Source organism: Rhinatrema bivittatum, chromosome 3 (genome assembly GCF_901001135.1).
Source record: "Rhinatrema bivittatum chromosome 3, aRhiBiv1.1, whole genome shotgun sequence".
Classification (NCBI taxonomy): Eukaryota; Metazoa; Chordata; class Amphibia; order Gymnophiona; family Rhinatrematidae; genus Rhinatrema; species Rhinatrema bivittatum.
In genome coordinates, this window is record NC_042617.1 from 405,254,492 (window position 1) to 405,280,608 (window position 26,117).

Sequence of the window (26,117 nt, forward strand, 5' to 3'; positions counted from 1 at the left end):
GTCTGTTGAACAAACAAATATGGGTAAGAAATTCATTTTATTTCTTAGTTTTCTGAAAGATTTATAAGGAGGAATACGGTTTATTATAAAAGACTGTTTCCTTATTCTGGTACAACTACGCCATAAATTTATTATGCTGCTCTCGTGTGTATACAAAATAAAAGAGAAAGCTCTAACTACAGCAAACTTTGGTGTGATTGTGACTTTTTCAGTCTAATAAAGGAATCTTAAGATTCTTAATTTAATAGGAATCCAACCCCATCCTTTCAGGCAACAAGAGCCAAGGAATTAGAATGCACAGTACCAGAAAGGCTCATTGTTTTGGGGGGGAGGAGGATGTAAAGAGGCAGGAACAGTACCTTTCAGGGAGAAGGAGAGAGACTTTTTTAGGTCACCCTCAAAGGAGTTGTAAGCCACTTGAACCCAAAAAAAAAAAAAAAATGGAATCAAGCAACACAAAATGGATACTGCAAAACTGTACAGAAACCTGCTATTGCTGAATAAACTGAACATTCTTCTTCTTGACTGTATTTAGCTGGCATAGCCAGACACAGAAGCTTCCGTGGTCTTGACAGCTTTCATCTCTAATTAAGCAGCTCATTCTGGTTAACCAGGTATCTTTGCCAACACATATCCTTGCCATGTGAACCATGTGCAAAATATGCCTGTTAATAAGAAACTTCTAAACCCATCAATCCTATACCAGTGGACTGTAGTATATCCAATCACCTTGTCTACTTCTGCATCGTAAGTATTTGCATGACAAACCTGAGAAGGCCCAGAAAAAAAAAAAAGTCTTAAAAAAGTGTCCATTCAAGCCTATATCAAATTTGCAGCAAGCCCATCCAAGTGCTCCTGATCTTCTATCTCTGAACGACATGGATGTTGTGAACTGCTCACCTACTAACACAGTCCACATAAATTAGTGCAGCTGTGCCTAACACAGACCAGACCCAAGAAAAGACAGAAAGCATGGACATCTCCATGCTCCTAATGTAAAACTGAGCTGGTATTCAGACAGCAATATCTCTGTAAACTACAAGTCGAGATTAAATGGGCATAAGATGTTTTAAGGCATTTGGAGCAAGCCTAATTTTTTAAAATATCTAATGCAATTTTAACTGTTATGAGCTTTAACTGCCACAATAAAACTCCAATAAACCACGATAAGTTTGAACAGGTTTAATCTCTTAATGGCTTGAGTTATGCCTGAGAAAAACAATTTCTGTAAGTTAAATTTTCCTACAGGACCCCCAGTCCCTTCATCCCAATCAGTTTCTCTTTCAGCCCCTACACCCTGTCCCCACCAATCTGTCTCTCTCAATTTCCCCATCCTATCCCCACCAGTATGTCTTAGTAACCCCAATATAACAATCCCTCAAGAACAATGATGGAGGCTCCGTGGCCCCAACATAATACTTCCCATCCCCCCCTTGTGCCTCTTTGCGCCCCCCCCCCCCCTAAAAACCCCCTATCACTACTCACCTCACACACAACACCCCCTCCTGAAGGGCTCTCATGCAAACCCTCCCTTGGCCCATTCCCTTTTGCTCATCACCAGTATTCCTCCTCAGCCCAACACTTTCCAAGGAGGTCACCCATGTGTGAGGACTACCATCCTGCTTGTCCTAGAACAATCTAAAACAAATATCAATGATAGAGCTCATGATCCCCATTGAGTCTGTGGCCTGAAATTGTAGATGAGAGGTCCAAAGTGGAGTTGCTATTGGGACCAAGCTGCCATCTGGCATAGATTTAATGGTATACCTGCCTGGGATTGAGGTGGTAATGGCCATCAGTGCAACTACTCGTGTTGAGTTGACAATGTGTCAGCAGAAGCACAGAGATCTGCAGCAGAGCTGATGCAAACATACCCAGTATCTACAGGGAAATCAATGCAAGTGCATTAGAACCTCTGATGCCTCTATTGAACATTTTATGGCCAATTTTTCCAGCTCTGCTTTGAAAAGTCTTGGCCTTCAGAAGACTGGAAACTCACAAAGGCAAAGAGGAGGATTTCCTCAAGCCTCATGAAATAGAATGGTCCTCAAGGCATGGCCACTTTGGAACTTGGAAGACGTCAACCAATTTTGAGCCATCAGATTCATTTGCCAACAGGGTCAGCAGAGATGTAGATACCGCTTGAGGTTTAGCACTTGCTTGCTTTAACTGAAGAGTGAATTTTTTTAAGCTTCTGTAAGTGCAACTCCTGCGGAAAAGTAGACTTGCCCCAGTTCCTATGCTTATCCTCAGAACTGAAGACATATCAATGGATGGATATCAGACTGATCAGTCAGTCCCCATGACCTTTTTACTGAGCATCGAAACCACCTTTCAGCTAGATTTAATTATACCAGTCAAGTACATTTGGCGTCCATCTCCCAAGGCTTGAACCATTTGTAGTGATATCTCTGTATAAAGGCTGCAGTCAGAAACATATTACTACCTTCTGAGAGTAATGTGGGTACCTTGAAGCAGCTGAATGGAATCCATGATCCAGAAAATAGGCAATGAAAAATCAAATTTTTTTTTTTTTTTAAAGTGAAAGATATGCCAATAGGAAACAAAGAACCACCAAACTGAACTACTCTGCTAGAGTAAGAGGCAACAAGCTGGCCAAGAAAACTATTTGGCTTAATAAAAACTGTCAGCAGCCAGTAATTATTTTTACTCATCATTTTTCCCACTAAAGTCTAAAGATTACAATAAGATTTTGAGTGATGCTTATGTGATAACAAATGGTTCAGTCATTACTCAGGTAAACAATCTCTGATGTTCTGTGTCAAAATTATCTGTTGGAAACAGAGAAGATTGCCAGAATTCAAGCTTGCAACATGTTTACTTAAAACATTATCCCTCTAAAATGATCAAGGATGCCAGTCATCGTTCTAAGATTAGCTGAGTCTGATAATTTAGCTGCTTTCTGAAAGAAGGGATTCTCCTACCAAGCTTAAGGAAGCAATTCATTATCTACTAATAAAAAATAAACAAAAAAAACAAAAAAAAAAAAACTTTAGACCTACTGGTAGTCAGTTTCCCATAAGCAATAACATTTTTCTTCTGGAAGGTAAACTGGGATTATTAACAGCTAGAAGACAGTTACTTTTCTTTAGTTAAATTTTTTATATATTTTTCTTCATTATTGTTTTTAGTTTATTCTTTATTCTTAAATAAAATTTGTGAAATTCATGCAAATCTTGTTCACATTACTCATGAAGCTACTAACCTTGCACTATTTTGCAGTAATGAATATTCTCTAATTCATCCTAACAGGTCTAACAACTATACTACATATAATTTTACAGAGACTGAATTGAGATTGTGTGATTTATATCAATCTGGCTTTCTCCATGGAAAAATATTTATATAATATACTTATATACTAAGGAGAATAAAGAGCCAAGATGCAAGGAAAAAAAAACAAAAAACCAAAAGGAATAAGGGGAGAGAGACCATATTTAGATTCCCCCCCCTCCCCCAGGGAGTGAGGAGAAATTCTGAAAATCAAAACTAAAAGCCACAGAGAACGCTTAATCACAGACTTCCCGGATGGGTCCAGGATTAGAATAGCAGTATTAAAGGAAAAGAAATTAAAAGGCAAGACTAAATTTTTCCTTCCTTAGTACCCTGCTACACCAGTGCAAATGCATGGGAAATCCCAATTAACATGGGTACAAATAAGTCAGGGCTACCTTTAGAATGCTTGCTGTGAAGGCAGCATCTGCCCTAGCTTGACCATTCACCTTGTAATGCTTCATGAACGAATGTAAAGACAACCAAATGGTTGCCTTACAATAAGCCCGTAGAACTTCTAGAACCTGGTGACATTTCAAAAAGTATGTGAAAAAGAATCCATCAGCACAGGCAAACTTTTGAAGTCATTTTTCCCTTACACTGCTCAATGAAATACAGCCTGTTAGATTTTCTGAAGGGATTTGTTGAATTAAGATATCTGAGGAGAACCCTAACATTGAGAAACAGACCAATCCATCCCAAGACTATCTTTCTTCACAAAAGCAGGAAAAGAGATCAGCTGATTCAAATGAAAAGGAAATACAACCTTGGGCAAAAATGGCAGCAATGGGTGAAAGTACATCGAATCCACTAGGAGGGGGGGGGAAAAAAAAAGATCAAGATCTCTGCCAGATAATGGCTGCAATTCAGACACTGTTCTGGCCGAACAAATCGTAACAAGAAATACTACTTTGAGAAAGAGATCCTTCAAGGATGTATGCTTAAGCTGCTCAAAAGGAAATTCCACCAAGATATTAAGCACCAAATTAAGATCCCACAGGAGGACCAAAATCATGAAGAGTGACTGAATGAGCTTTACCCCACAAAATGTACTTTACATCCAACTCTAATAACTGCCCCCTGCTATATTTCCTCTCATTTCTAGATACTAACTGGACCAGCTCTTGTATTCCTCCCTAACAGTTGCACCAATTGTACCCGTTGTACCAGCTTTTGTCAATTCTTGTTTCTTCTGTTATCTGCTCTGCCTGCGAGCGAAGTTTTCTACTATTTTGTTTTCTATTGCTCTATGTACAGCCCATGAGTGAAGTTAGTTTACTGTAAACCGAGGTAATCTGTATCCCATACAGGAACCCCGGTATATAAAACCTAATAAAGAAAGAAAGAAAGAAAGAAAATGAGATATCCAGATGAGAGCTAACGACAGTTGTAGAACACAGCCTCTTTAGCAGATTACCAGAACCTTCAAAAAACTAAAAGGCCTAGACCTTTTTCCAGGCCTCTCTACAGAAAGATTATAATAGCTGAAATATCACCTTCCAAGATGACACCAGTCAATCCTACAACATGTCTCAAAGAGGCACCACACCCAGACATAGGCCAATGAAGACTTTAGCAAAGTAGAACTTACTATTACAGAAGAACCCTTTCTGTACAAATGCAACCTTTTGAGGGCCAAGCTGTAAGATACAATGGAGCTAGGCCCTCATTATTAGGAACCTTCACTTTAAGTTTTTATTTTATTTTTCCCAGCAATTTATCAGCGTTTATTATAACCTATAAAAACAGGAAGAAAACCAATGGGTCATTGACCATCAGCCTCACCAGATCTGCATACCATGGTCTCTCCTTGGCCAGTTTCAAACTACCAGAATCACTAAGGACCCATGGTTCTCTATTCTCCTTATCATCCTGTCTATTACGGGCCAAGGCAGAAAGAAATACAGAACTTTGCCCTATGGCCACAGGTGTATTAAGGCATAGGTTCTGAGACACCTCCCTCCACCCCCCCCCCCCCACACCCCCCCTTTCCTTTGGTTAAAGAACCTCTTGGTTTTTTCATTCTTGTCAATCGCCATCAAGTTCATGTGAGGAATGCCCCAACGTTCCACTATCATTTGGGCATGCTCCAAGATTTTACATGTTTGTGCTAAGAAAAAGTCGGCCTGAACGTTTTCTATTCCAGCAATGTGAGCTGCCAACAGGTAATTAGATTCTGTTCTAGCCAAATAGAAGGTTCACCTCAAGCCATGATTTTACTCCGAGTGCTCTCTTGCCTGTTGACATAGGCATTGTCCAAGAGCATCTGAACAGCTACTCCCTCACCAGGGGCAGAAATTCTAACAGAGATAATCTGACGACCCTGGTCTCCAACCTGTTAGACCATGAGGCCTCCTCCTCGGCCACAGACCATGGGTCAACCTGACCATAAGAGTGGGCCACTCAGCCCAATAAGTGATCATAATTCAACTGAGAGGCTCCAGATCCTTTCCCTTTGAAAAATTCTCAGAAGTAGCCCACTACTAAGCTGTCCCTGATGGAAGGCAAAAGGAAAAGACAGTGCACATAATCCCCAGACTGCAAAAGCCACCTTGTTAACAGGGATGCATGTGTGCTCTGACCCAAAGAACTAAAACATCAGCATAGCAGCCATCAAATCTAGAAGCCGAAGATAATCCCACACTCTGAGATCTGAGAACACAGGTGGTCTGCACCTGGGATAATAACTTGTCTATGCTGATCTGAGTGAAGACGACTGTGCCAACCTTAGAATCAAACAGAGCTCCTAAATATTCAAGTGACAGAGGAGGACAAAGATTTCTTTGTATAATTCAATAACCAGCCCAGACTTTCCAGAGCCAGAACTACTTTGGCTGAGGCTGCTTGGCCTTCCTGTAATCATTTGGCCTGCATGAGTCAATTGTCCAGATACAGATGAACCAAGATACCTTCTCTACATAAGGCAGCAACCACAACCATCTTCACCTTGGAAAACCTTCTGGGTGGTGTACCGAGCCCAAATGGCAGGGATCTTAATTGAAGAGGCCTGCCAAGGATGCAGAACCGAGAGAATTACTGGTGTTCTTCCCTGATGGGAATGTGAAAGTATACCTCCAAGAGATATACATATGCAGAAAACACTCCATGTCTGATCACCAAAATGACTGAGTGAAGTTTCTTCCTCTGGAAACGTGGAACCCAGAGATACTAGTTGACTGCCTTGTGATCCAGTATCAGCTAAAAGGACTGATTCTTCTTTAGCACTACAAAATAAATGGAGTCCCACCCAGCCCTCGGAAAGTAGTAGGATGACTGTTTCCAACTATTGGAAACTATCTCAAAGTAGTTTTTATGGCTACCCTCTTAGATTATGACCTACAGGGAGTCACCATGAAGGTGTCAGAGTAGGAAACTGCAAACTCAAAAAAATATCCTTTCTGAACAATCTTGAGAACCCAAAGCTCTGACGTGCTGTGGGACTACTCTTGCGCAAACTGGAGTAGACAGCTGCCCTCCGTGATAAACCTGGGGTTTAAGGAGCCTGCTGAATCTCATTGGGTCACTTGGGGAGTCGTGGAGATTTAGGTGATATCTGACCTGGGTTTCGTCACACCCCCCCCCCCCCACCCACCAGAAAGAGCATTCTTCGCTTGAAACCTATTCAACTAGGACAAACACCATCTCCCTGAACAAAACCTACTGACCTAAAATGACCCCGGCCCCATTAGCTCAGAGAGCTGCATGGGATTTGTCCTCCAGAAGTCAAATGGGCTTGGACTCACCCATATCCTACACCAACTTTTCCAGGTCTTTTCCAAACAGCTTCCCTTTGAAAGGAAGCTTGTCCAGTCAAGCTCTGGAGGCACTTTTAAGCTGCAATGATTAAAGCTGCTGAGCAAGAAGTGATCTTAATAAGATCATACAATGTGTTTGCTACAAATGCAGTCCCAGATTCAACCATGTCACTTCCATGCTGTCCAAGAACTGTTGCAACCTAGTGCCACAATATCTACAAATGAAGGTTTAGATTGCCAAAACCAAAGAGAACACCTATTTTCAAGTGACACCAGCTTTCTGGCATTTGGCTGAGCTGCACCACAGGAGGAGGTGGGTCCTCTGTTTCTATCTCCTCGGAGGAAGTGATAACCCAGATGTCTGGACTAGTGTAGCAGGATGTTAAGGAAAATAAAAATTTTGGAGAAAAGAAAACAGAGCATTAGCCAGAGACGCATGTGTATCAGAAGAAGAATTGTAACCTTACCTGATAATCTCCTTTCCTTGAATCTGTCCTACCAGTCCAGGCAAGTGGATTTATATCTCCCTGACAGCAGGTAGAAACAGAACTATAAGTTTTCCATGACATCACTCACAGTACATGAGCTAGTGCAGCAGTAAACCTTGTCAGAATACTTTTGTCAAAGCTAATTAACTGAATAATCATCAAAACAGAAAAGGGGAGAACAACTTTTATAATTAAATTTTTACAAATAGGTGCTATTCCAAAACCTTCTCTTTTATCCTCCTCCTTTTGGGAAGGATCAAAGAAGAAAAGGAACTAACAAGTCCTACACTCTTATGATCTCCCAACAAATAAACCAGTGTAATCTTTGTACAATACCCAGCAAAGACCAATCTTGGAGGGTTATGGACTGGTATGGCAGGATTCAAGAAAAATAAATCAAGTAACATTAAAATTTCTCCTTCCATACCAGTCCAGAGTGGGACGTAGCCAAGCTTCACTCATACTGTGTGGGAAGAGGTCCAAGCTGCTTTGATGACCCTGTCCTGAAGGTAGCATCATCCCTGGCCCGAATAAGTTGTACAACTGTATGTCTATTTTAATGTATATAGTTTCTATGATTTGTTTTCATTTTTATGATTGTTTTTACATGTCAAAATGTATGTTAAATTTTGTAAACTGCCTAGACCTGCATACTATATAGGCAGTATAGAAAACCTTTAAAATAAAATAAAGAAATAAATCCAAATGGGAAAGAATGCAAAAATGCCTTACAAATATCCTAAGTCTGCCCTTGAGAGACTAGAAAGACACCTGTGCTCTCATTGAAAGTGCTGTCAGCCCTTCTGGAACTGGTAAGTCCTGGCCAATATAGGCTGCATCAATAGCTTTTTCAATCCATCTAGCTACAGAGGATTTATAAGCTGCCTCATCTTTACGAAGCCCACTAAACAGGATAAACAGCCTGTCTGATTTCTGAAAGGAACCACTCACCTTAAGATATCTCAAAATGGTTCTACTTGCATCTATTTATATAGATAGCAAGTGTAGCTTACCTGTAAAAGGTGTTCTCACAGGACAGCAGGATGTTAGTCCTCACATATGGGTGACATCACAGGATGGAGCCCTGTAAGGAAAACTTTTCTGTCAAAGTTTCTACAAAGTTTTGACTGACACTGGCACACTGAGTGCACTGAGCATGCTCAGCCTGCAATTATCCCTGTGAACCACAGGTGTCTCCCTCAGTCTCGTTTTATAGCTAAAAGCGCAAGCGAAACTAAAATAAAAGTAAAAACGTATACAGACCCAACTCCGCGGGGTGGCGGGTGAGTTTCGTTAGGACTACCATCCTGCTGTCCTGTGAGAACACCTGTTCCGGGTAGGCAACTCTGCTTTCTCCCAGGACAAGCAGGATGGTAGTCCTCACATATGGGTGAGTACCGAGCTGAGGATGCCCGAGAGTGCACCAAATGCACCCAAGAAGCGCAAAAGGCACAATGTCAGGGGTGGAATTTGGAACTGAGGGCATCCTGAAACCCTTAACGGGTTGGAAGGATGTTGAGTAGTTAAACCAAAAAGAATAAGAGTGTAGACGGACTGGCCAAATATGAAGCATGCCAGCTAGTCGTATCTAAGCAATAATGGGCTGCAAAGGTATGGAGAGAGCTCCAGGTTGCAGCCTGATAAATATGTACAAGCAGCAGCAGCCAAGAGGAAGCTATTGAGGCTGGGACGGATGCAACAGAGTGTGGTTACACACAGGGTTGTAGTGAAATGCCTGCTTGTTGGTAGGAAAAGAGAGACAGACCGTCAATTAGGAGGAATAGGTCTGTTTGCCCACTGGAACTCGCAGCTTGACTTTTCACAGAAGGAAAGAGTTAGGTGGAATTCCTATGGAGTGTAGTGCGATCTAGATAGAATGCAAGTGCACTATTACTGTCCAAGTAGTGGAAAAACCCTCTCACTTTGGTGAGAGAGAGGTGTTGGGAAAAATGGACAGAGTATATCCTGACTAAGGTAAGATGCAATGTCTACCTTAAGAAGGATATGAAGTTGAATACGTAAAACCACTCTGTCACGGAGGAACGCAGGGACGGATGAGTATATAACAAGGTGTGTAACTCACTGACCCTGTTCGCAGAAATGACATTTTTGAGAGCAAGAATGTCCCACGCCAAACTGTGAAATGAGAGGAATGGAAAGGCTCGAACAGAGAACGTATGAGACTTATGAGCACGAAATATAGGTTCCATTCCATGACTAGTGAAAACAGAGGCGGCTTGATCAGTGGATAATCCATGGTAAGCTGACTCAGAAGAGGTTTACCGTTAATCGGGTATCCGCTCTCCCAAACGATACACCAACTGGAACAGAGGTGTACCTATGTGGAGGATGTCTGGGGAGCAGAATCCGAGGGAGCAAGAGAAAAGAGTGGTGTAGAAAAAAGAAAAAGGGTAATACTCTTTTGTATGCGTCATGTGGTAAATCATTCCATTTTGAATAGGAGAATTTATGTGTGGAAGGTTTTGTGACGCTACCGTACCTGAGAACATCAGTGAATCTACGATTTGAGACTGACTTGTGAGAAGGCGAATTGGTTACTGGTGTGATAGATTGAGAAGTATGGGACGCATACTGGTCTTGGCTAGGATGTGGGCCTGAGGAACTGTGAACCCCGTCCCGGTTCAGCATTAGAAGAGTGCTGGCTATGAGAGGCAGCGGAAGAGACACATTTAAGAGTCCCTTGATGGAACAAAGGCGTCTATGGGAACGAATTGGAAACATGTGTAGGAGAGTAGAATCTGTGCATCGTATGGTTAGATTCGGACGCAGAGGGCAAGTTCGGTTGACCTCAGCGCTAGAAGATTTCTCTCGCTACACATGTAGTCCGAGACCATTCGAGAGGATGGACACCTATATGGAGAAGGTCTGCTAGTGCGTTCAGTAAGTGTCTTAGATAAGTGGCCCAAGGATGCATAGAGTGAGCAAGGGCCAAGGGTAGAGCTGCGCAGCTTCCTTGCAGAGCAGCTAAGAGGTTGTGTGTGCTTGTGTGTTGGAAAGCACATTGTCCCTATGCTGTATGCAGAAAGATTTGTTGCAGAGGCAGTATTGGAAGGCATAAGGGTATAACTCATGGCTACAAGCTCCAGGAAGTTCATGTGAAACTGTGCCTGGAGCGGAATAGACACATATTGGGTTGAGAAGATTTTAGGTCAAACTTTACAACCCTGAGTAAATGCGAGCATGAGCAGGATCAGACTAGGTTTTGGTTCTAGATCTGCAATATAGATGAGGGACGAAAGTGGTTGAACAGCTTAGACCCACTGATAATGGAATTTCACTGAATCTAACCCATAGCAGTTTTGGATCTATGAGGAAAGTGCATACTGAAAAAACCCCATAGCCCGACAATGAAGAATTGAGGGGCTGAGGTTATGGAATATGTGCGCAGGGATATGTAAGAATTTATTAGAATGTCTGCACGGTTGCTGGACAGGAAGGTCATTGTGACTGTGGTGTCCAGAAGTGTTGTATAAGGGATTTATGGTAGTGACAGTAATCCCAGGTAAATTTATAGCGAGTCATGTAGACGTTCGAACTCCTTGCGTGGACAGACTGTGGTTATGCAGCTGTCCATGGAAGGAAAGCGTGAATGATGTTGCACTCCGTAGAGAAACAGCAGTCACCGATAGTGATTCAATGAAATACCCCAGTTGCCGAAGCTGGTGCCACCGGCAGAGCTTGGGATTGTAATATTGTTGACTCACCATGAAGCACAGAAAGATTAGAGGTAAAGTACTTACTGAGATATAGAAGCATGGTAACGAGAGATACCATTTTACCTGTGCCTTCTGAAGAAAGTTGGTATTTCTGAGGTCCAGGATGGGCAGAGTGTAACTATTTTCTGTTGAAAGAAAATAGTGTAATTAATACTCCCCAAACCCCCTCCCCCCCCCCCCCCACTGCGCTTTGTAGCGTCTGGGGGAGTGTACCGGGAACCTTGGTACAAAGTGGGGTGGCTGCTCTGATATCTGGCCAGTTGGCAGACCAGGAGGTGTCCAACTGGAGGGGCTGATGTAATCTGGATATCATGTAACCTCCCACGGGAGCGTGAGCGGTAAATTCTTACCCGCATTTCTATGTGCTGTACAAGGAGACATCGAGACCAGTAGTCAGGCTTCGAGGTGTACTTGCACTTGAGGTAGTAGTTGCTGGATCTCGTGTTTAGCAGATCAGCGAATGCATCTGAAACTTCGGTTCTGAATTAGGAACCAGAAGCCAGAGTATTAATCAGTACAGTGTCCCTTTGCTGAAAACAGGAGGATGTCCTGATGCAATCCCAAAGAAATGATAGAGAGGTTCTCTTGGTATTGTGGCTGACATAGCGATTTGTGACACTAATACGGTTCTTGGAAGGTACATGACCTAGAACTTTTTGAACCATATGGCCCAAATTAGAGAACACATCTCAATGGGAATGTCGCAGAAGCGGGTACTTACCATCTGACGTGGATCGCCGAAGGAAGAGCCGGAGAAGACTGCTGGCTCCATGGATTTCAGGAATCATCGAGGGGTAGCCTGTCTGACGTCAGTCTCAACTCTGATGCCTGGTATGGTGGTGCAGGTATAGAGGAGACAGGCTGAGCGTGGCTGGCGCTACCACCATAATTAGTGGAGGGCCACAATCCCGCACCGATGTCGGTGGGGCACACCTCAGGAACAGGGGAGCCATCTTTGGCTCGTGGACCCGGCCCTCGTCGCAGCCGCTCGATGGCTCGTGACGCCAGTGCAGAATTCTTCGGAACTCGTTCCGGTGTTTCTGGAGCACCAAGGACTGCCAGCACTGTGCGGAACAGTGGCGATGGCAGTGGTGATGTTGCTCAGCCCGGGCATTCTCCAGCATCAAGAAGAATAGCACCGATGTGCTGGATGGCGTCTGTGGTGGACGGTCACAGTGTCTGTGACTATGTGTGCCATGGTGCTCGGCTCGGTCTTTCCCCAACACCGAGATGGATGCCCTCACTGTCTTGGGTGGCGACTGATGACGGACTGTCAGCATGCTTGCACTGCTCCTGGCACTATGTAGTGTCGTAGGCTAATACGGGGCTTTAATAAGAACCCAAAAGCATGGAGCACTGTATTTAGGCGAGGGCATTACACGGAGGTGCTATGTCAGTATTGACGGTGTCGATGGCGGCCGAAGCGGCCTCGAGGGTATCAAAAATATATGGGGGGGGGGGGGGGAACAAAAAAAACCGATGACCCAGGCACAGCAATGACGACAGTGACGGAAGTACTGACGGCATCAGTGTAGGTATCTATGGAAACGATGTGGCATCGATCGAAAAAACATCGTTGCCATCGAAAAAATGATACCGGCATCGACAGAGTCGATGACTGCATCGATAGGAACGTCGAAGACACCGATGGAAACTACGTGGGCGTCAAGGGCATCGATGTATGGAGGCGGGTGCCGACGGCATGGCCACGGGCGTCGATGGTATCGATTGGATCGACGATGGCAGCGATGCCATCGATGTGGGCACAGATGCCACCGATGGAATCTACCCCGGCATGGACTCCATCGATGGAATTCATGACATCGATAAAATAAAGGATGGCATTGATGGAAATGACCCTGGCATCGATGGAAGTGCCCTGAGCGACGGTGGCATCAACCCGGGCATGGATGGCACAGTTGAGACAAAGGTGTGTGTCGATGGCATCCATCCGGGCAATGATGGCACCGATGAAACCCAAGGAAAAATCAGTGCCATGGATGAAAAACATGGATGGCACCGATAGAAATGATGCAGGGACCGATGGCATCGAAGGATCCAGGACGGTAGCGATGGGGGCATCGACTGCGCAAGGGTACAGAGGAAAATCGAAGGACCTGAATCTACAGGGGCTCTGGCGGCAACGGAAACCGTGGAAGTCCCTGTCCACTAGCGCTAATAACCAGGCAGAGTGTCACAGAGGGACACTCGCAGGCTATGTGTGGCTAGCTGAAAATATAGGGAGAGGGAAGGCTGCAGTCGGTTGGCAGGCCAGAGAGGTGACAGGAACCAACCGAAAAACAGGGCATAGTACTCACAGAGCATTGAATAAACGTACGCGAAGGGAGACCCGTGCAGGGAAAAGTGTTTGTGAAGTAAAAGTTTAAGTGTTTCCGTAAGGAAAAAGTATTAGAATTTCTCACAGAGCTCCTAACCGCTATGCTTACTGCAGAGCAGAAAAAAGAAGACTGAGGGAGACACCTGTGGTTCACAGGGATAATTGCAGGCTGAGCATGCTCAGTGCACTCAGTGTGCCAGTGTCAGTCAAAGCTTTGTAGAAACTTTGACAGAAAAGTTTTCCGTACAGGGCTCCATCCTGTGATGTCACCCATATGTGAGGACTACCATCCTGCTTGTCCTGTGAGAAATATTCTTACCCTTACATTCCTTCAGTCTAAACACTGTCATAGAAATTGACTGGTTAAGATGAAAGCCCAAGACCACTGTAAGAAAGGAGGGGGGCATGGGACAGATCACTACTTTTTCCTCTGAAATCGATAAGTATGGATCCCTGCAAGACAGAGCCGGTAACTCTGAGGTGTGTCTCGCTGAACAGATTGTCAATAGAAATTTTGCCTTCAAGGACAAATCCTTCAGAGCTGTCTGTATGACAGGTTCAGAGGGAGCTTCTCTTAGAGCCCTCATCCTCAGGTTGAGATCTCAAGAAGGGACCCACTAGATGAAACGAGATAACTAAGATCCTTTACACTTTTAAATAGCGAACCACATCCGGATGCGCTACTACCATATAATCTTGAATTATTTCCCTATAAGGTTAACACTTGAACCTTCAGGGAACTGAGAGACAGTTTTGTTTTGGTTTTTTTTTATATTTCACATTTTCCAGCATTGCTCAAAGCAGATTACAATACACATAAATGTATTATACTTAACACTATTACACTACACACATTTAAATAAAAAGTTAATTATATGCCTGCTGAAATATTGTCTTAAACCAAAAACACAAAAAATCTCCACCCATGTGGGCTACTCAACTCAATATTATAAACATCAAATGTGCCCTCCTCAGCCACACTCAACCAAAGTGAAATGAACTTCTAAATATCTAACATAAGTTTATAAGAGGTTGGTGGACAGTTAATGATTATAAGCTGACCACCACTTGGTAATCAGGATGGTACCGATAACAATGATTATATGAAACTACCTCCACTTTCCTTTTACAAATTTGTGTTTTAGACATTTAGCAGTTCATTTCACTTTAGTTGAGTGTGGCTGGGCATATTTGAAATATTGTCTTAAACATTTTCCTAAAACACATAATCAGTAATGCCACATAAATCCTTATTCAAAAGAATTCTACAAAATCAGACCTATTACAGAAAGGCAAGATTTTCTTTAAGGTTTTAAGACGACAGGATAAATGCAGGTACTGCAACTAAATTCAATAATGCTGACCACAACTGTCTGCCAACTATATAGAGGAATACTATGAAAAACAGTTGGTATCTCATTATGCAAAGCCTTGTACATCAAGCAAAGCACCTTAAACTTAATTCTTTCATTAATGGGCATCCTAAAAATACTCTAGCAGCAGCATTCTGGACCAACTGCAGTACTTTTAAAAGATATTTAGGCTAGCCAACATAAAGGGAAGTAGAATAGTCCACCTTTGAAAGATGGATTAGGACCTGTATCATTAACTGAAGATCCCCAGGTGAAAAATAATAATTCAAAGGTTGCATCTTTTTAGCTTAAACAAGGCAGATCTCACAACCCTCTGGATCAGACTTCAGTCAGTAGAGAATCAATATAAAAACACTCAAATTCCTTCTTTCCATTATAATAAGAATCCTTATTTTGTCACAGATTAATTCTGTTACACCCACTGTTGGACCATATTTAACAATCCAGAGTAACGCTGTCTTCCTCCAATTCAATACCAACCTATTTAAAACCAATCAGTTATTTATCGGTTCAAAACAATGTAGCACAAACTCTAAAAGAGTATTATCAGTTATCAAGTACAAAAATCTGCAAGTCATCAGCATAAATATGACTCCTAATAATGCCAAACGCGTCAATTGATAATAAATATAAATACTGCTGAAAAGGCAGAACCTGTAGTATACTTATTCCCAATTTTCTCCATGTGGAACATCACACATTAAAATATACTCTAGAGGACAGAAGGAAAAGGGAGAATATAAAAGCAATATTCATCTATCTAGTAGCATTTAATAAAGTATAAGATCTAAAGGACAAGAAATGAATACAAAGCTGGAAGGAGGGAGGCTCAAACATAACATACTATTTCACCGAGAGGGTAGTGGAAGCCTGGAATAGCCTACAGGAGAGCTAATACAACCAAAAGAGTGATAGAATTCCAACATACATGGGACAGAAAAGGTAAAACAGGGTGAAAACTGAAGATCAAGTAGGGTTAGTAATAAGACAGTACACAGGGGCAAACAAATGGACCGTGTTTCGAGACTCATGTCTGCACCAGGGGATAAACTTTCAACTAAGGTTGGTTCATTTGTCAAGTCTATAAACATATATAAAAATTAGTACTAAAATAGAATACAGTTTCTTGAACAATAAATAACAGTGTAGTCTCACCACTTATACTTTCATCATCTTCCTCAGGTTTGAATCTCCTCCGGAAATAAAAGTTACCTAAATAATTCTGACCCTGCACCAGTCAGAAAATCGTCTGGATAGTGACATCATCGATGTCCAGGGTCCTATGTTTTATTTTTATTTTTTTGAAATTTAAGTTTTATTAGAGAAATATAATGCAAAACGTACAAAATCAGCATCACTCAGCGAGAAAGGTACAATCAACTGTAAACTGTACAATAAACCTATGTTTTATATTTTTAACAATCAGGAAGTTTCCTTAGTGATGACATCAGTATCCCAGGACCTGATGGATGCACTTACCAATGTCATCAACATCCGAATTGTTTTCATCCTAATTCTGATTGGACTGACAGTAAGAATTTAGGTCCTGGGATACCAATATCACCACCAAGGTAATTTCCTGATTGGTAAAGTTACAGAACATAGGACCCTGGACACCGATGATGTCACTATCCAGACAATTTTCTGACTGGTGCAGAGTCAGAATTATTTAGGTTATAAGCAGTAACTTTTACTTCTGGGGGAGATTCGAACCAGAGGAAGATGATTATATATATATATATATATATATATATATATATATATATAAATAAAGTAGTGAGTGCACGCCATTACTTATTGTGCTAGAAGTATTCTATTTTAGTACTAATTTTTATGTTTCTTTATAAACTTGACAGATGAACCAACATTGGTTGAAAGTTCTTATCCCCTGACGCAGACATGAATCTTGAAACACAGCGCGTATCGGAATAAATGAAAACAGACTTTGAACTCAACCATTAAGATAAGTGAATTTTATTTGCAAAAAGAAATCTAAAAAAAGTTACATAATTTTTGGACCAACGATTAAGAGCAAAGCAATGAAGGTCGGGTGACCGGGAGTGCTTATTATGATGGTCCTACATTAACAGTTAAATATGATTTATAAATAATTTAAGAATGAATTATTTTGGAGGTTTGATTGTGTATGCACACGATTAATGAAGTGACTTCGGATTAGTGAACTATACAAAATATACACTACATGATAACTGACCTGAAACAAATATGTAAAGTATACCCCCAAAATCTAATGAAGCCTTTACAGAAGTCAGTCTAATATTTTATACAACTATATTTCTTTAGATGGGTTTTAAAAATGTGCTAATAAGATCTAATTTTAAAAGAGTTTTTCTTTTACTTCACACCTATAGAAACATTTCTTGGTAAATTTCTGCTAAATTACCTGTTGAGCAAGGCATCTGGAAATTGGGATCATTGCTGTCCAAATCTGGTAAACAGAACTGGGTGCTCGCAGATCCTAGCATGGGGTCCTTGTCACTAAGCATGTTTTTCAGAGAGTCCTCTAAGACATTGTGACTTGCAGTAAAATCATCACAGCCTTCATTCTCCAAATTGGATCCTAGGAAAAGGGCATCATCTAAGTGTTCGGTGGGAATTAAATGGTTAAATGTATCAACTATATCCATGAAGACTTCTGTGTTTGAGTTCTGTGAAAACAAAACACAAAGAAAGGGAGAAAGTTAAAAACAAAACAAAAAAAAAAAACAGCTTTTTCTAAAAGAAGCATACTTTAATGTGACAGCAACAAAATCATGACTTTTACATTTCAGGTCAAATTTAAAACAAAGGACTAGGCAGACCGCCATGAGCTGTGGGGTATTAAAAAGGTTTGCTCCTCATTGGTGTTAAGAGCTGCATTAGCCACTTAGCACACGCGATTCTTTGTATATAGCTCTGCCACGTTATTTGCATAAAACCACTGTGCTAGTCTTGGGAAAAAAAAAAACACCTTATTACACTTGACAGAACAAAAATAACTTTTTGTACAAAGACCACTATTTTAGACCTGTGCAAATCCAACTTTCTGGAGTTTTTAAATATACAAGACATTACTAATTAAGCTTCATATATACAGTATATAAATCAATCACAAGCAATGCCCTTGGGTCTCCACTGGCAGCTCAAGGGTAAATGTTTTAAGAATGGAATTTCTCCAAGCTATTATGCATGTCTGAATTATTTTCTTTTCCAAATTTAGTTTTCGGATGTTTTGTTTTTTTTTTTACTTTTTTTCTTTACTCTACTCCAGCATTTTTACTCCCCTCTCAACTAACTTTACTCTCCTAGAAATCTACTCTTCTTCAACCCCTCTAGTCCCCCCCCCTCATCATGCCATTACTATATCCACTCTCACTCCACATCCCATATCCCTTTTCCAAACTACTTCATCTCTTCCCCATTCTCTATACAGGGTCACATTATCACACCCTCCCCCACAGATAATACTGTCCAGTACCATATGCCCCAAAAGCTGCCTAATGAACCCCTTCTCTCTATTTCCCTCCACATGCCACCTCCCATGCTATGCTGGAGTTCTGCATTGCATACAAACATTGTGTATGTGCATTTGTTGGTCCATTCATTTCGGCAGTGTGTGCATATCTCACGAAAAGAAGGTACACGTATCTCATGAACGAAAATCTGCGGCAGGTGCACAAAAATGATGGTATGCACACATATAGGTGGCCATCTAATCAGTTTTGCATGCCTACCTTTCATTCATGAGATATGTGCACACCACCAAAACAGATGGATCAACGAATGCACATCCTTCCACCTCTTCCCCAGCTGGGTCTATACAAATTCCTGGCTACACCGTCAGTCTGCACGCACAAGTATATCTGAAGTAGCCTGATAGTGTAGCTAGGAATGTGCATAGACCCAGCTGGGGAAGAGGTGGAGGGGAAGACAGGAAGGGGAGTATGTATCAGTCCAGCAGATGGTTCTCCGAGGCAGCAGTAGAAGGGCCCCTGGCTTCCCACAAGTCCATAGAAAACAGCAAATGGATGTTATAGCAACTATAACAACACTGTAGAAAACCAGTGACCTTAAATGTCAGATATATACACACACAGATATGCATACCTATGTGCTCACATTTATCTTTAACTCTAAATGAGAAATTACTACTTACCTGATAATTTCCTTTTCTTTAGAACAACCAGATGAATCCAGAACAAGTGGGTTATGCATTCCTACCAGCAGATAGAGACTGAGTAAAGTGACATCACAGTATATACACCCCTGCAGCTACATCAGCCTGCCAGTATTCTCTTCAAAAGCATAAACCTCAAAAACCTGATGAAAAAAAGATAAGATAACACTGATAAACAAATTTCTGGGAACATTTTGTTTCCTCCACAACCTTCAGTGAAACTAGTAGATTTTAACAAGCTGAACACAAATATGCTTTTATGTCTGTATCACATACCGTTTGCCAGAAAAGTGCGATATACATTAAGCATTGTTAAGTGTCTGTAGCGGCATAAGCTATAATGGCAAGGTTGTCACCAGAAAACAAAACTAAAAATGTTTTGCCGCAGATTTTAGTTTGTAATCACTGTCTGACACTTCGCAGATGAGAGTCCAACAATAGTCACCAAGCATGGAGGGGGTTCCACTTGCCTTGATACTGTTTCTCCATTTTGACAATGTCTTGATTAAACCTTTCGCCATGTTCATCACTCACAGCACCAAGGTTATCTGGGAAGAAGTCCAAGTGGGAATGAAGAAAATGTATCTTCAATGACATGTTGCACTTCATCAATTTGTATGCCTGAAGCAGATTTTCAACCTGTTCGACAGTTTGCTGCCTTATAGTTGTCTAGAAAGTTACAAACGACATTCTTGAAGGCTATCCATGCAACACGTTCTGTACCTTGCAGAAGACCATCAAAGTGGCTGTCCTTCATCACAGCTCAGATTTGTGGGCCAATGAAAACACCTTCTTTTCTTGGCGTCACTTATGCGTGGAAACATTTGCCGCAAATAATCAAAGGCTTTACTTTGCTTGTTCATTGCCTTAACGGAGTTTTTCCATCAGCCCAAGTTTGATGTGCAAAGGTGGAAGAAATATCTTACTTGGATCCACCAATGGGTCGAGCGCAACATTCTTCTGCCCTTGGACCAACTTCTTGCAGAGAGGCCAGACTTTTCTGATGTAATGCAAATCTCTTACTCGACTGTCCCACTCAAAAAGGAAGCAACAATACTTGGTGTAACCAAGCTGCAGACCCAGTAAAATTGCAACTACCTTGAGATCACCACACAAATTCCAGTTGTACCTAGAGTACTCAATGTGGTTCAGCAGTTGCTGCATGTTCTCATAAGTTTCTTTCATATGAAGGGGATGTCCGACAGGTATTGATGGGTAGATATTGCCGCTGTGCAGCAAAACGGCCTTCAAACTTAAGATTGATGAATCAATAAACAGTCGCCATTCCATTGGGTCGTGGTCACATCCGAGAGCACAAAACAATCCATTGATGTCACAGCAAAAAGTCAGACTGTCTACTTGGTTGAAATATTTCGTCAAATCTTCATGACGGCTGCGAAATACTGAAATTTTCATTTCAGATTACAAAAGATTCTATCCTTGCAGCCTTGACCCAAGCAGCTCCGCCTGACTCTTCGATAAAGTCAAATCTCTGACCAGATCATTCAGCTCTGACTGGAGATATTAAATGAGGATCACTGGATGTTGATGGCACAAAGTCAGGATCAGCCGCAGCTTCCATCTGCGACGGCTCGCCATAATCGCCTACCTCCTCATCAAGTGTCCACACCTCTGGTGGTTTTGGAACAGGAAGAATGTCGTCATGCGGCACTGGTCTTATTGCCGATGCAAGGTTAGGGCACTCAAACTTCATGTTCTTTGATGAGTATCCCGACACATTTGTCATGCAGAAGTAACAGTTACATGATCTTTCTGTTCCCTCCATAATCACTGGAATGGCAAACGGCATGGATGGTCGCACACCTTTCAGCCAAGCTCGCAGACTACTGGCGCAAGATGCGCAACATATATGACGAGCCATGCTCTGTCCTGGTCACCAATTTTGCACCCGAAGTATAATTCATACGCCTTCTTAATGAGTGCAGTTATACTCTTTTTCTGTGCTTTCAGAGTAAACTCACCACAGATGTAACAAAACGTGTCACGACATTGGCAAGACATTTCATAAAGTATATGAAATTAAATTCACAAGCTTTAAACTCAGTTTTAGCGATACGATTCGCTCATTCACACAGACGTTGCATAGGAGACTACTCTTTGCTGCTGCCTATATAAGGCTGCTTCGTCATGGAAACAAGTTGGAATCTTGCAGCTGAGTTGGGGCTTGCCCGAGCAAGTTCTGGCATGATCAGGCAGAGTTTCTTGGTGTATTTTAAAAAAAAGTTAGTCTTTGTTACATGTTACGTTGCTTATGGCCATCAAAAATGACATGAATTTTAAATATCATAAAAAACTACTGTCCAGCAAGAAAATATATGTACGAGAGATTATGTTTTAAAATTTCACAATTATTGTAACACAAAATTGGCCGTTTCTCAAAAACCTTACATGATGTACAAATTTTGAAGTAATACCTGTGATCAGCATAAAAAAATCTATTTGGAACACCAAAAAGCCTGAAGGAACCAAAAACTTTGTTTACCAGTCTAATAGATAACCAATGAAGTGTTGAACTAGAAGGTGTATGCTAACACACAGAATGTGGTCATTGACCATGACTATGTATGCGGATCTTGTAAACCATTGTAATCTACATTTGGAACGACGGTATATAAAATGCCTAAATAAATAACCATTGCAACTTGCAACATTGAGCTCAGACAAGTATGTAGTCTAGGGACTGGAGTAATACGTACTAGTAAGTCCTGTAAAACATAGGCACACAGGAGGATCATTATGAAATCATATGGCAGCAAAAGGACATAAGAACATGAACTGCCATACTGGGTCAGACCAAGGGTCCATCAAGCCCAGCATCCTGTTTCCAACAAAAGCCAAACCAGGCTACAAGTACCTGGCAAGTACCCAAACACTAACTAGATCCCATGCTACTGAACATAAGAAATTGCCATGGAGATCACGTGATGAGGTAAGAGAATCAGATGTGGGATTTCCCTTCTCGGCCTTTCTACCTCCATCCCACCCCATCTAAGACCACCAACTACAGTATAAAGTGGATACCCTAGTTTAAAATCATATTTGCTTGCATCCAGCAGAATGACTTCCAGAGCAGCGAGAAAGGAGAAAGAAAAAGATAAGACTCGTTCACCTGAGCAGGCCCTGGAAGATGAAGGGGCTGTCTCCGATATACTCCCGACTATAGCACTGGAGGAGATATGCTCGATGGTACGTGAAGCCCTTGGACCAGAATTGCTATCTATTTCTAATAAATTGACACAACTGACAGCTTCTATCGCTGGCTTCGAATTGCGCTTTACCGGCATTGAACAGCGCATCTCAGATGTGTAGGATGACCAGGAGGGCATGCGAAAAGAATTGGCTTCTATTAAAGCTACTTTGGCAAAGCAGTCCGACCGCTTGGAGGACCTTGAAAACAGGTCCAGACGTTCGAACTTACGTTTTGTTGGGCTTCCAGAGAAAATAACTGAAAAAGAATTGGCTCCTTTTCTGGAGGAATGGCTGCCACGTATCCTGGAACTTCCCCTGCTACATGACCCACTCAGGATCGAGAGGGCCCACCGCCTAGGTCCTAAAAGGGATGCCGCAGCGAAACCAAGGGTCACGATTGTAAAAATATTGAACTTTCAACATAAATCACTAATCCTCCGGGCTACCCGTGCTGGGAAGGGGCTTGAATTTGAAAACGGTGAGGTGTTAGTCTTTCAGGATTTTTCAGCGGGCCTCAGTCAACAGAGACGCGCGCTGACGCCATTTTTTTAATCGTCTCTATGCCCTGAATCTGCAAGCGACTATAGTCTGTCCCGCTCGCCTGCGAGTGCCCACCTCGAATGGCGTCTGTTGCCTGAACACTCCGGAGGAGACCTGAGAATACTTGGCAAATTTAGAAGCATCTGCACCGGAGGGAACAGGAGCTCCGGTCCGTGAGTAAGAAGACTGCCTCTATCCTGCTGGGAAAGATGCCGGCAGTAAATGACACTGGAACATTGAGGCTTTAAGGCTATGGTGCCTCATAGGGAGTGCCCCTTTTTTTCGTTATTATTCCCTTTGTGCTGCGTTGTTTGGCGGCAGATGGAGCCTCTTTGCTGTTTGTTCAGGGGGGGGGGGGGTTCATTTTGCTACGGACAGCGGGCTCCTGTGAACATGGCTGGTAGTGTGCCTGCCTCTGGTTCTTCGCCTAAGTGGCAGCCACGGCGCTGACTTTGTTCTCAGTTCCAGGAAGCTTCTCTTTTTTTTCTCTTTTATTTTCTATTTGAATCATTGGAGACAGGATGCATTGAACGCTGTTTATAATCTGCATATGGGGTAATGCCTGCTTATTGGGATCTCTCATTGTTTTTCTTTTACATGTGTCTGTATTTTTCTTGTTATGGTAATCACAAAGTGAGAGAGTACAAGTTCCCTACTCATCACATCACAACATACATAGGGAATGCCGGGATGGCATAGAGTCCAACAGGATAAACATCCTGCATGAGACTAAATACAAAATTGAATCTTTATGGGTAGAAATCCCTTGTGTATCAGGGAAGACTACAGTGATAGGGGTATACTACCGTCCACCTGGTCAAGATGGTGAGATGGACAGTGAAATGCTAAGAGAAATTAGGGAAGCCAACCAAATTGGTAGTGCAGTAATAATGGGAGACTTCAATTACCCCAATATAGACTGGGTAAATGTATCATCGGGTCACGCTAGAGAGATAACGTTCCTGGATGGAATAAATGATAGCTTTATGGAGCAAATGGTTCAGGAACCGACGAGAGAGGGAGCAATTTTAGATCTAATTCTCAGTGGAGCACAGGACTTGGTGAGAGAGGTAACGGTGGTGGGGCCGCTTGGCAATAGTGATCATAATATGATCAGATTTGATTTAATGACTGGAAAAGGAACAGTGTGCAAATCCAAAGCTCTCGTGCTAAACTTTCAAAAGGGAAACTTTGATAAAATGAGAAAAATTGTTAGAAAAAAACTGAAAGGAGCAGCTACAAAAGTAAAAAATGTCCAAGAGGCGTGGTCATTGTTAAAAAATACCATTCTAGAAGCACAGTCCAGATGTATTCCACACATTAAGAAAGGTGGAAAGAAGGCAAAACGATTACCGGCATGGTTAAAAGGGGAGGTGAAAGAAGCTATTTTAGCCAAAAGATCTTCATTCAAAAATTGGAAGAAGGATCCAACAGAAGAAAATAGGATAAAGCATAAACATTGGCAAGTTAAATGTAAGACATTGATAAGACAGGCTAAGAGAGAATTTGAAAAGAAGTTGGCTGTAGAGGCAAAAACTCACAGTAAAAACTTTTTTAAATATATCCGAAGCAGAAAGCCTGTGAGGGAGTCAGTTGGACCTTTAGATGATCGAGGGGTTAAAGGGGCACTTAGAGAAGATAAGGCCATCGCGGAAAGATTAAATGATTTCTTTGCTTCGGTGTTTACTGAAGAGGATGTTGGGGAGGTACCCGTAATGGAGAAGGTTTTCATGGGTAATGATTCAGATGGACTGAATCAAATCACGGTGAACCTAGAAGATGTGGTAGGCCTGATTGACAAACTGAAGAGTAGTAAATCACCTGGACCGGATGGTATACACCCCAGAGTTCTGAAGGAACTAAAAAATGAAATTTCAGACCTATTAGTAAAAATTTGTAACTTATCATTAAAATCATCCATTGTACCTGAAGACTGGAGGATAGCAAATGTAACCCCAATATTTAAAAAGGGCTCCAGGGGCGATCCGGGAAACTACAGACCGGTTAGCCTGACTTCAGTGCCAGGAAAAATAGTGGAAAGTGTTCTAAACATCAAAATCACAGAACATATAGAAAGACATGGTTTAATGGAACAAAGTCAGCATGGCTTTACCCAGGGCAAGTCTTGCCTCACAAATCTGCTTCACTTTTTTGAAGGAGTTAATAAACATGTGGATAAAGGTGAACCGGTAGATATAGTATACTTGGATTTTCAGAAGGCGTTTGACAAAGTTCCTCATGAGAGGCTTCTAGGAAAAGTAAAAAGTCATGGGATAGGTGGCGATGTCCTTTCGTGGATTGCAAACTGGCTAAAAGACAGGAAACAGAGAGTAGGATTAAATGGGCAATTTTCTCAGTGGAAGGGAGTGGACAGTGGAGTGCCTCAGGGATCTGTATTGGGACCCTTACTGTTCAATATATTTATAAATGATCTGGAAAGAAATACGACGAGTGAGATAATCAAATTTGCAGATGACACAAAATTGTGCAGAGTAGTTAAATCACAAGCAGATTGTGATAAATTGCAGGAAGACCTTGTGAGACTGGAAAATTGGGCATCCAAATGGCAGATGAAATTTAATGTGGAAAAGTGCAAGGTGATGCATATAGGGAAAAATAACCCATGCTATAATTACACGATGTTGGGTTCCATATTAGGTGCTACAACCCAAGAAAGAGATCTAGGTGTCATAGTGGATAACACATTGAAATCGTCGGTTCAGTGTGCTGCGGCAGTCAAAAAAGCAAACAGAATGTTGGGAATTATTAGAAAAGGAATGATGAATAAAACGGAAAATGTCATAATGCCTCTGTATCGCTCCATGGTGAGACCGCACCTTGAATACTGTGTACAATTCTGGTCGCCGCATCTCAAAAAGGATATAATTGCGATGGAGAAGGTACAGAGAAGGGCTACCAAAATGATAAGGGGAATGGAACAACTCCCCTATGAGGAAAGACTAAAGAGATTAGGACTTTTCAGCTTGGAGAAGAGACGACTGAGGGGGGATATGATAGAGGTGTTTAAAATCATGAGAGGTCTAGAACGGGTAGATGTGAATCGGTTATTTACTCTTTCAGATAGTAGAAGGACTAGGGGACACTCCATGAAGTTAGCATGGGGCACATTTAAAACTAATCGGAGAAAGTTCTTTTTTACTCAACGCACAATTAAACTCTGGAATTTGTTGCCAGAGAATGTGGT

The 26,117-nt window shown here is 41.9% G+C and overlaps 1 protein-coding gene across 4 annotated transcripts in view; it reads right to left on the bottom strand.

Annotated features, from left to right (window-relative positions):
• Nucleotides 1-26,117, bottom strand: part of PHF3 (PHD finger protein 3) — a 348,354-nt gene that overhangs the window by 301,391 nt on the left and 20,846 nt on the right. For 2 of the 4 annotated variants that reach the window (XM_029595668.1, XM_029595666.1), the window contains exon 2: nt 17,390-17,654. In XM_029595668.1, the coding sequence (XP_029451528.1) occupies nt 17,390-17,633 (244 nt within the window). In that variant the 5' untranslated portion in view covers nt 17,634-17,654. Of the gene's footprint in view, nt 1-17,389; nt 17,655-19,141; nt 19,161-26,117 lie in introns of those variants that run through there. The other 2 variants (XM_029595667.1, XM_029595670.1) reach the window with 2 other exon arrangements.